Source organism: Thalassophryne amazonica, chromosome 7, assembly GCF_902500255.1.
Source record: "Thalassophryne amazonica chromosome 7, fThaAma1.1, whole genome shotgun sequence".
NCBI lineage: Eukaryota > Metazoa > Chordata > Actinopteri > Batrachoidiformes > Batrachoididae > Thalassophryne > Thalassophryne amazonica.
In genome coordinates, this window is record NC_047109.1 from 9791014 (window position 1) to 9803380 (window position 12367).

The 12367-nt window shown below is 40.4% G+C and overlaps 1 protein-coding gene across 5 annotated transcripts in view; it reads left to right on the forward strand.

Moving 5' to 3' along the window:
- Window positions 1-303: 303 nt before the first annotated feature.
- The window catches only part of ubr5 (ubiquitin protein ligase E3 component n-recognin 5), a 105594-nt gene continuing 93530 nt past the window's right edge, over window positions 304-12367 (forward strand). For all 5 annotated transcript variants that reach the window (XM_034173824.1, XM_034173827.1, XM_034173828.1 and 2 more), the window contains exons 1-6: window positions 304-440; window positions 1921-2031; window positions 3896-4050; window positions 6570-6687; window positions 6834-7018; window positions 10553-10662. In XM_034173824.1, coding sequence (XP_034029715.1) covers window positions 354-440; window positions 1921-2031; window positions 3896-4050; window positions 6570-6687; window positions 6834-7018; window positions 10553-10662 — 766 coding nt within the window. In that variant the 5' untranslated portion in view covers window positions 304-353. The remainder of the gene's footprint in view (window positions 441-1920; window positions 2032-3895; window positions 4051-6569; window positions 6688-6833; window positions 7019-10552; window positions 10663-12367) is intronic.

Sequence of the window (12367 nt, forward strand, 5' to 3'; positions counted from 1 at the left end):
CTGGGGGTGGGGGAGGGTATATTCAGCAACCACTGGTCCAATTTTGAAAAACAAGGTATTTCTGTAAAGGGGAGACCATAAGGAATCTAACTCTGGCATTTGTTTGTGTATTTGGCTATTTTTGAGTTGGATGACCTTTTGACATATTTTGACCTTGAAATTGGCGCTGTGGACATGCCCAACCTCTTTGACACCACTCTGAAAAATGTAGCCCTATGTGTCAACTACAGCATATAAAAAAAAATTGGAGAACCCTGAGTGAAAAGGAGAAACTGAATGAACTTACTATGCTTTTGTATTGAAAGCTGTAATTTTCTCTCCAGGATGGTGTGAAGTTTGTGAGCATTGGAGCCATGTTCTCAGAGATGGTGGCTGTCAGCTCCAAAGGAGAGCTGTATCAGTGGAAGTGGAGTGAACCTGAACCTTACAGGAATACACAGGTGCAGATTTCAGCTGACATAAGCGTTTTTAACTTTTTTGATAAATAGAGTGAGGCAAATAAGTATTTGGTATACTGTCAATTTTGCAAGTGTTCCCACCTACAAAGAATGGAGAGGTCTGTAATTTTTATCGTAGACTTCAACTGTGAGAGACAGAATCTACAAAACAAATTCAGAAAATCACATTGCATGATTTGTAAATGATTATGTATGTGTACACACACACACACACACACACACACACACACACACATATATATATACACACACATATATATACACACACACACACACACACACACACACACAGAGCAATTTGTGACATTCATGAGACTCAAGTGAATGATGCTAGAAGGTGACAGCATGTCATATCACTGCAATGCTCTGGCATGCTGTACACAGCAGGTACATTTTAATTGAAAAACGTGCGTCTTAACTCGCACGCAGCGTGTGCTGTCCCATTCAAATTGTAATTAAAGTGCACCCTAGCCAGCTGCTACTATGTAGTAAGTAAAGTGTGATGCTTCCTGCCTGACCTGAGTATCACGTGAACTGCAAAAATAAGGGCTCCAGTGAGCAGGTCATGATCTAATATATAAGGCTGACCGTATGTGTGTGTTCACGCATGTATGCTTTCAACCTGAGGGCCCCAGTGACCTCCCCCTTGGTGCCCTCAGTCAGCATACCGACTTCAGTGTCAATTGCGTAATTATTGAGGCTGTGCATAGTTCATGAGGTGAAAGGTGGAATGTTCCATTGGGTGGTATGTTCCAGCTTTCATCAAATTAAATATTTGTTCAATTTAAAGAATGTAAAAGCATTCAGTATTTGTTTTATATAACGGCTAAATTAGAGCTTTGTCATTTGATATTATATTACTTTATAAACAACAGAAAAGGAAATTACATTTTGGTGCGTCACTGCTGCTTTGACATCAAGAGTGCAACGCAAACTTTAAATAGGAGTCCAAAATTCTCAGTCAACTTGGAATAAGAGTTAGATCAGAAATAATTCTGATGATGTAGTCCGTGATACTTCCAAAAAAAGAGACTTTGTGTACTTCCTCAATCCAGCGAAAAATCACATCAAAAATTTGTCCCAACAGCAATTCATGCCTCCAGATGGCTTATGGCGTAGTTTTTTTTGCGCGTTAGAAGAATTAGCACCATCAATTAGCTCCTTCAAATTATTGTCCGTCAGCAAAACAAACTCCGCCATGTGTAGCTAAACATGGCCCCCCACTAGTGTGTGCGTGGGTGGGGTTTGCAGTGTGCAATGGTACAAAACATATGGAACCAAGTTTGCACAGTAAATGGAATAAATAATCCATGTCACGTGACATACACAGCATCAATCAAATGACAAGGATCCACTCAGCCGTTATATAAATTTGATTAATTACATAATGAATGTTCAGTTGGTACTTGGATGTCTTGAGGTAACCCACTGATTTTTCCTTTTAATTCATTTCTCCAAATAGAATCCTTCAGTTCATCACCCCCGTGCATGTTTCCTGAGCCTGGCCAATGAGAAGATCACCTTATTATCCGCCAACAGCATCAGAGCAACTGTAGCTACAGAAACAAATAAGGTAGCGTATGTTTGCTCCTGTCTTGGTGTTGCTGTTTGTGGTGTGTTTAGTAACAGGATATGAGGCTGACAGCACAGAATTTTTTTTATTATTTTTTTTACAGTGAAATCTCCAGATATTGTCAGTTGGTTCTACTGAAATCGTGCTTTATTGGTTTGGCCACAAAGGCACAAAACAATCCTGAATCCTGACAAAGAGAATGTAGTACCAAAAGGTGACACTCAGTAGATCGCCCCGTAGCAACTCATTCCTTTATGACTTTGTTCTGCCATCGCCATGTTTGACTGTTTTCAACCCGTCAAACGTACAGTCTATGGTCAGACCACATGATGTGGCTGACGAAAGAAGCCAAGATCTCTGCAGCTGTTGCAGAGGTGAACTTTTTTATTCGGCTTTTCCTCATACTTTGATACTTTGAATAAATAAAATAAGTACTTTAATACATGAGTAGCCTTAATATGTTCATAATATGTAATGAGCCCCAACGCCACAGACAAATCAAACTGTGCGTGCAAACTGTACACATCCATGAAAGGATGATCTGATGTATTGACTGTGAAACTTCCTTTGAAATCAAAGCCGACATTGGAATATTACGCTTTACTTTGCTTTTCAGTTTTCTGAACTGCGCTTCATATTTCTGTCCAAACTCAGCACTGTTAATGTCTCTGTTTCCATTCTAAACAAATCTCTGGTCAGTTAACAGGGATCCTGCATTTAATTTTTTAAATGAATAAAAATTAAGTTTACATGTGAAGCACACGTGTCAGCAGCACACAGAATAAAGGAAGTTTTTTAATCTTACCTGTTGGTGTTGTTTCTCTGAGTTAAAAATCACAGCCTGGCGAAAACCTATCCATATAAGACATCTGGAAGTACTTTAATCCCTTGTTGTGGAATTGTGTGTGAATAACCACAGCGTTTTTAAAGAAGTCCCTCAGTGTTTGCTCTGGGTGCCTTTCTCAGTTGCCAACAAGCATTAGTCGCTTATTTTAAAAGCTGAAAGTCTTTTCTGTAATTATTTTATGAGTCACAACAGTCCCAGCGTTCACCACGGCTATCCATCATGTCTTCAGTGTTCCAGTCGCTGCGAAAAACACCCCCCTAAATTAATGATCCATTAAGACAAAAAACTATGTTAAATTACCCTCGTGAATGCTAATGTTGTCATCAGCAGTCCAAGATGATGGCAGCGCTTCCAGTGGGAATTGTCTAAAATGCATCAGATTGTCGTCACTTGGTTCTCTGTTCTCCTTCTCCCTGATCAAAGTGACATTTTATTTGCCCAAATGTGTTGTCATGGGAATATTTAATATTAATGCAAATTAAACCAAAAATATTCACACATGTTCAGTTAGTTGCTTTTTAGCAGCAAAAAGAGAGCAAAACTCCACATTTGATCAGTTCTATCAAAAATTTAACCACTTTATTCTTGAATAACATGCAACCCTTCCACCATGTTTAAACCAAACCAAAGGTGTTTACCAAAGTGAGCTTCCCACACTGAGAAAACAGCAGTTTGGCTCAGCAAGCAAAACACAGCTGTTACATGGAGGAATTACTTCAGAAGTGAATGATTAACCAAAGCAGAGTTATTTTAGGTGACATCTCAGACCTGCTACAGTGTATACTGCCAGTATTAAATGCTTGTGTAATGTTTGGATGGCAGAATGGCTCAGTAACTGCTGCACAACACATGAAATGTCAATATGTGGCCACAATTCTAGCAGGTGCAAATAAAATTCATATCACAAATTGCATGAGAGTAAGTAAATAAAAAAAAAAAAGAATTTTACTAGTCATCTGTCCCTAATCTGAAATGTTTTTAAAAAATTGAACGTTTGCTTTTCTTGGTTTGCTTTAGGTTGCTACCTGGGTAGATGAGACACTGAGCACAGTGGCGTCTAAGCTGGAGCACAGTGCTCAGGCTTTCCCCGAGCTACAGGGAGAACGCATGGTTTCTCTGTACTGCTGTGCGCTCTACACATGTGCACAGCTGGAGAATAGCCTCTACTGGTGGTGAGATGAATGTTTTTGCTACCTAACTTAATCAACATTGAATAGAATTTCTGTCCTAAAAAAGGCAATACAAAGTAAAGTTGGAAACATTTGAAATGTGGCTATGAGAGTATGCTGAACTAAACACAGGCAGTGAAGAAGTACTCAAGATGACAACTGTGAAAACATCATTAATTGAATATGTTACTCATCGGACAAGATTAAATGGTATTCAGAGAATGATGTCAGGAAACTTATTTCATCAAGCAACTGAAATACAGAGATCAGACAGAATGTAAATCCACCACGACCAATACAACAGCGATGAAAGTTTTCCAGTTTTTGTGGGGAAATATGGAAATTCCTGGCAAAAATCAAGCATCAGTTGAAGCAAAATGTTGTCAGAGTTGTTCATGTCAGCTGTTTTGATGTTCATTGGACCTGGCTGCCAAGCTCAAGGCTTGGGGCAAAGCAGTGCAATATGCTGGCCTCCCATTGATTGGTTGTGATGTGTGACTAGTGCAGTGGTGGGCACAGATAACCAAAAAATTAACTTCGATAACAGATAATCAGATGACTGAAAAGTTATCTTTGATAAAGATAAAACAATAAACCACCCAAAAATGTATCGGAAGTTACAGATAACCGATCACAGATAAATTCCAATATTACCCCTGACCCATCTACAACTACTAATAAAACAAATTTAATAGGTTATAATAATATTAAAAATAACAACAGACCCCAACAATGAGATGACACTTTTCTTTCAACATTTGGCCCCTGCTGGAAGCTCTTGTTTACTACAGCGCTCCCAGCACAGAGGCACCCCGAGAGCAGCCATAAAGCCAGCACTCTCTCAATTACAACGCTCCGGTCAGGCGGAGGTCTTGAAAAATAAAGTCATGCTGACTTATGGTTTTGATTATAAATAACATTAATACCGATAGAATAACTCCATTAATAAAACTTTAGACATGACAGTAATTTTAAATAACTTGTCCAAAATTAGTTTGGTTAAAATTTGAACCATAAGTTAAAAATGTATGCCTCTGGATGACTTAGGTGATATCGCCAGCATATCGGTATGGTGTTAAAGGAAATGTTTTTTTTTTCCTTTTGGGCTATTTCTCCTTTGTCTGCGGAGAATTGAGATGCTTTTTATACAATTGGCTCTCTTCTGTTTGCAAAGGTTATAGCTATGCATCTGTTACAAAACTTTAACAGGTGAGTGCTAAACTAATTTTAAAAATGCTTGTCGCTGTTAAGCTTTGTTTATTTTGTTTTGTTTATCGGTTTAAAAGTTATCGGACAAAGATTAATCAGAAGATAATTGCTCCGATAATGGTTTTTAAAGTTATCTAAAAAGATAATCTGATAAAGAAAACATTATCTTAGATAATTATCTGTTATCGGATTATCGGAAGTGTGCCCACCACTAGACTAGTGGTGAACGTTTCTGGGTTATTTTTGTTTTCCTGGCACATGTTGGATTTAGTCTATGGTCTGATTTCATGATGTTCATATTTGTAAAATCATTTGAAAACATCTCAGACGCCACAGTGGATATTAAGTCTCATCGGAGATTGAAGGATAGCTGTTATGTGCCGCCGCTCGCCACACAGCAGCAAATTAGAGGCGATGTTATAGATTTTGCCGTGAACTCCACGCCATACTGAAACTACAAGCAAAACAGACCAAAACGGTGACCCGACTTTTTTCTTAATCACGTTTATACAGAAAAGCTAACACTCCCAGTAATTCTTTTATTTTTACATCATGTTTCAAAATCTGTCTTTGAGAAGAATTTAGTTCAAATTGTCTCCATGCAAACTCTAGCCTGCTAAATCGGCATTTTATGGTTCTTCCGTCACATGGTTCTTCCGACACAAAAGTCAAATATTGATGTGAAAAATGTTTGTGCATTGTTTTGCGCGACACATAAATTGTCAGTATCCCAGAAATGCTGACGTCATCAATGCATGGAAAAATCCGTTATTGCTTTTCCCATTTATATAAGTGAATAAGAATCAAATTTAAATCCAGATCTGTTCCTGAGAACTAAAATTGATATTTGTGATTTAATGAACAGTAAGTGAAGCTTTATTTGTATCAGTGTTTATTTTTCTTCATGCTAAGACACTATCAGTTGTTATAAAAGCACAAATTGCTGAAGTCAAATATTTAGATAAATGTAGAGAGAGAACAGTAACGGTTCAATGGGAATATGTGATTTTTTTATGGAATAGTAATAACGCCATATTCTAATCACTGTGTATTATAGTTCTGCCATCTTGCCAATATGGGAAAATGTGTTTTTTGTGACTAAAATGAGCAAGAAAATGGGACTAAGAAATAGCTCTCATTTTTTATCTTACTAATTGCACCAGATTGCCCCAAATTGATGTAGTATTTCCCCCAGACCCCCCACTAGCTGCCACAGCTCCAACATAATGAAAAATCTTTTTTTTTTTTTTCAAGGGCCACTTTCATCTGTAACACCCACTTCAATGCAAACTCATCTTTATTTTTCTTTGCAGGGGTGTTGTGCCTTTTAGTCAACGGAAGAAGATGCTTGAAAAGGCCAGAGCCAAGAACAAAAAGCCAAAGTCCAGTGCTGGCATTTCCTCAATACCCAACATCACAGTGGGAACACAGGTTGTGTTTGCTTTGAAAGCTGTAGTGTGACATGGGTGCTGCCTCTATGCTCATTGTCACACATTTTCATTAGCACCTGGTTTAGGTGCTCATAGTACATCCAATGGTTAGTTTTACTGACACAGATGGGTTTTGTTCTTCTCTAGGTGTGCTTGAGGAATAACCCCCTCTACCACGCCGGTGCAGTGGCCTTTTCTGTCAGCGCTGGGGTTCCCAAAGTGGGGGTACTGTTGGAGTCTGTTTGGAACATGAACGACAGCTGCAGGTTCCAGCTGCGCTCACCGGAGAGCCTCAAAAATATGGAGAAGACCACTAAGACCCAGGAAATCAAGTCAGTTTACATTTAAGTGTAAATGACGTGATCGCTTATCACGGGCTGACTGTTCCATGTTTGACATAAAATCTATTATAGTCATTAATCAGAGTTAGAGATGGGAATTGATAAGATTGTAGTTACAGTGAGGAAAATAAGTATTTGAACACCCTGCCATTTTGCAAGTTCTCCCCATTTAGAAATCATGGAGCGGTCTGAAATTTTCATCTTAGGTGCATGTCCACTGTGAGAGACATAATCCAAAAAAAAAATCTGGAAATCACAATGTATGATTTTTTTAATAATTTATTTGTATGTTACTGCTGCAAATAAGTATTTCAACACCTGCCAATCAGCAGAAATTCTGGCCCTCAAAGACCTGTTAGTCCACCTATAAAAAGTCCACCTCCACTCCACTTATTCCAAATTAGAAGCATCTATTTGAGGTCATTAGCTGCATAAAGACACCTGTTCACCCCACACAATCAGTAAGACTCCAACTACTAACATGGCTAAGACCAAAGAGCTGTCCAAAGACACCAGAGACAAAATTGTAGACCTCCACAAGGCTGGAAAGTGCTATTGAGCAATTGCCAAGCAGCTTGGTGAAAAAAGATCAACTGTTGGAGCAATTATTAGAAAATGGAAGAAGCTAAAGATGACTGTCAATCTCCCTCGGACTGGGGCTCCAGGCAAGATCCCACCTCGTGGCATATCATTGATCCTAAGAAAGGTGAGGAATCGGCCCAGAACTGCACGGGAGGAGCTGCTCAATGACCTGAAGAGAGCTGGCACCACTGTTTCCAAGGTTACTGTGCATAATACATTAAGACGTCATGGGTTAAACTCATGCATAGCACGGAAGGTTCCCCTGCTTAAATCAGCACACGTCTAGGCCCATCTTAAGTTTGCCCATGACCATTTGGATGATCTAGAGGAATCATGAGAGAAGGTTATGTGGTCAGATGAGACCAAAATAGAACTTTCTGGTCTTAATTCCACGTGCCGTGTTTGGAGGAAGAGGAATGTTGAGTACAATCCCAAAAACACCGTCCCTACTGTGAAGCATGGGGGTGGAAGCATCATGCTTTGGTGGTGTTTTTCTGCCCATGGGACAGGAGGACCGCACTGTATTAAGGAGAGGATGAGGCCATGTATTGCGAGATTTTGGGGAACAACCTCCTTCCCTCAGTTAGAGCATTGAAGATGGGTCGTGGATGGATCTTCCAACATGACAATGACCCGAAGCACACAGCCAGGATAACCAAGGAGTGTTTCTGGAGTGGCCTAGCCAGTCTCCAGACCTAAACCCAATAGAAAATCTTTGGAGGGAGCTCAAACTCTGTGTTTCTCAGCGACAGCCCAGTAACCTGGCTGATGTAGAGAAGATCTGTGTGGAGGAATGGGCCAAAATTCCTGCTGCAGTGTGTGCAAACCTGGTGAAAAACTACAGGAAATGTTTGACCTCTGTAATTGCAAACAAAGGCAACTGTACCAAATATTAACATTGATTTTCACAGGTGTTGAAATACTTATTTGCAGCAATAACATACAAATAAATTATTAAAAAAATCATACATTGCGATTTCCGGATTTTTTTTTTTTTTTTTTTTTTTTTTTTTTTAGATTGTCTCTCAGTGGACATGCACCTAAGATGAAAATTTCATACCTCTCCATGATTTCTAAGTGGGAGAACTTGCAAAATCGCTGGGTGTTCAAATACTTATTTTCCTCACTGTACGAGGTCTGTGAGAAAAGTATCCGACCTTATTATTTTTTTAAAAAACCATATGGATTTGAATCACGTGTGATTACATCAGCCAAGCTTGAACCCTCGTGGGCATGCGAGAGTTTTTTCACGCCTGTCGGTGACGTCATTCGCCTGTGAGCACGCCTTGTGGAAGGAGTGGTCCAGCCCCCTCGTCTGAATTCCTTTGTCTGAGAAGTTGCTGAGAGACTGGCGCTGTGCTTGATCAGAATTTTTTCAAAAACTGTGAGGCACATCCAAGTGGGCACCATTCGAGAAATTCAGCTGGTTTTCGGTGAAACTTTTAACGGCTGATGAGAGATTTTGGATTGTTTCTATCGCTGTAAGGACTTCCCACGGAGCGGGACGTTGCGCAGCGCTCCGAGGCGACGTCGTCATCCTGTTTCAAGCTGAAAACCTCCAAATTTAAGCCTCTGTTGACCCAGGACGTCGTGAGAGAACAGAGAACTTTCAGAAGAAGTCGGAATCAGCAGTTTATTCGGACATTCCACTGTTAAAGGTGATTTTTTTTTTTTTTTAATGAAAGATGTGCGGACGGATTGGCGCATTGGCTCGCAGCCGGCGTGGCGCGCCCGCCACAGGAAAAACACCTCTGTTGGAAGCCTTAAGGACAAGTTGGAACATGCCCTGCTGTTAAACAATTTCTCAGATACTCACTCAACTGAAAGCCACCAAAAGCCGCCTGGATTTTACAAATGGTTATCAACACGGAGGTGTTTTTCCTGTGGCGGGCGCACCGCGCTGGCTGCGAGCCGACGCGCCAATCCGTCCGCACATCTTTCATTAAAAAAATGTCCTTTAACAGTGGAATGTCCGGATAAACTGCTGATTCCGACCTCTTCTGAAAGTTCTCTGTTCTCTCACGCCGTCCTGGGTCAATAGAGGCTTAAATTTGGAGGTTTTCAGTTTGAAACAGGATGACAACGTCGCCTCGGAGCGCTGCGCGACGTCCCGCTCCGTGGGAAGTCCTTACAGCGATAGAAACAATCCAAAATCTCTCATCAGCCGTTACAATTTACACTGAAAACCAACTGAATTTCTCGAATGGTCTCCACTCGGATGTGCCTCACAGTTTTTGAAAAAATTTTGATCAAGCACAGCGCCAGTCTCTCAGCAACTTCTCAGACAATGAAAATCCGACGAGGGGGCTGGACCACTCCTCCCACAAGGCGTGCTCACAGGCGAATGACATCACCGACAGGTGTGGAAAAACTCACACATGCGCACGAGAGTTCAAGCTTGGCTGATATAATCACACGTAATTCAAATCCATATAGTTTTTTTTTTAAATAAAACTGCTGGTTTCTTTTCTAATAGACCTCGTTTATCAATGTCATTATCAGTTCTTTCTGTTCCCATTCCCTTTTTAGTTCCTGATCAATTTTCTTTGTGGAAAAAGGAAAAATTTAGGCTTTCAGCATCAGTACGATTTCTACGTGTCGCGAGATGCAATTTTTAACATCATGACGTCACATGTGACATCATGATACACACAGACACACATACATGGAACTGTCAGGATCACGTTTGATGCATGGCAGGGGTGGTGGCCAAGCATTTAAGTGGCCTTGTTTCCAGTGCAGAAGATTCCCAGTGCAAACCCCGCCCCTGCCCATTTTCCATGTAAAGTGGAATTGTCAGTTTGGACATTAATTGTAATTCAGAAATTCAAGAATTCTACATTAGTGCTGTGGGATATCATCACAGTCTTAACCCTTTGCTAACTTTTGAAAAATAAATCTATAGGTAAGCAGAAATTAAATAATCTTGTTTTTACTGCACAGAATGGAAAGCAAGCCAGAGCTAGTGAAGACTGAAATGGGTCCTCCTCCTTCTCCAGCATCAACTTGCAGTGATGCTTCATCCATTGCAAGCAGTGCCTCACTGCCCTACAGTACGTCTGCATCTCCTTTTATCACAGAACTCATTGGTCCTTTGAAACAGATAGTGCACTGACCTTTATCAGTTTTTCTTTTGTAGGATTTTTTTTTATTATTATTTTTTCTGTGAAGGAAACTTGATGACTGTTGTGCTTCTTTATGGCCTTTATGATTCTTTATGGAATCCTTCAAATGGTGATGAAACTACTAAATTCAGCACAAATACTCCTTAGACATTACTCTGGAAAAAACGCACTTGCCACTTGAATTTTCAATAGGCGTCCGGGTAGGGTCAGTTGAAGTATTACACAGTGTCAAATTTAAAAATGCTCCAGTCATAATGAAAACTGTACCACATTATTTGTCTGAACATAAAGATTCCAAAAAGGTATAGTTTGGGCTATCTATAACTGAATGTTACAGAGTTATGGGGTAAAAACAGCAAGAATGGTGACAAAGGTCAATTTCAGTTTGTACAGGAATAAAAAGTTAGTTGCTTCAGTTTTGGTTTAGTTAATAGGGTTTTAAAAAGGAATAGTTTGTACCGTGTGTCATGCTTAGTTATCACATTTCAGGGTAACATGTCACATATCATAGAATCCAATTGACGTTGACATTGTTTGGCCTTTACTTTGGAGACCAAACATTAAACACAGTCAACACTATTCCATTTATTTCTGTGTAGGCTCTGTTGTCCAGGTGGTTTCCATAGTAGAGAAGCTTGAATCTTCGACTGGACTGCGTTGCTTGACGCGAGGACGTTTCGCTTCAAATCGCAGAAGCTTCCTCAGCTAAAATTCTTGCTCTGGTAGTCTGACTTCTGTCTTGACTATTGTAGAGAAGAAAATACAGAAGCCAACAAAAGCTGGAGTTTTTTAAACCTAACCAGACCCCTCCTACCGAGAGGCCGACTGCTATAGGCTAGTGACTAAACAATAGTCTGTGGGTACCCACGATGGTCCCTGGACAAAGTGCAGAGGTCCCAGAAAACAGAGAGACCAGATCGACAGGAGACAGAGACAAGAAGAAGAGGCGTGTCTTTCCCTTATTTAGCACGAGTAGGGGAAAAACTACAGAGGAAACTTCAGACTGCACAAAATCCCAGTTTACTTTAAACCGGTTAACACCTTGAGACAGAAATTAGTTCACCCTAAGGACAGGATCCCTAGTTACAAACAGAGCAATGTAGTGTATTCTATCAGATGTCAGGAAAACTGTAATGAACACTACATAGGTGAGACTAAGCAACCTTTACACAAAAGGCTATACCAGCACCGCAGAGAGGGCGCAAATGGACCTCAGTCTGCAGTTCATCTCCACCTGAAAGACACTAACCACATGTTTGAGGACAAGGAAGTTAAAATCTTAGCCAGAGAGAAGAAATGGTTTGAGAGAGGTGTCAAGGAAGCATTCTTTGTGAAACAGTTGAAACCCAGCCTTAACCGGGTAGGGGGTCTGAGACACACTTTGTCCCCTGTTTACAATGGGGTACTCAGGTCATAGCAGTTTCAGTCTTTTGTTCATGGTAATGAGTCATTCACGTCATCAGGAGAGTCGTCAAGGGAGCCATTAGGAGAGGCTTCCGTCCCATCATTAGGAGGGACAGCTGCCCTGTCATTAGGAGGGTGCTAACTAGAGCACAATAGGTGCTAATTAGAGCTATTGTTTAGTCACTAGCCTATAGCAGTCGGCCTCTCGGTAGGAGGAGTCTGGTTAGGT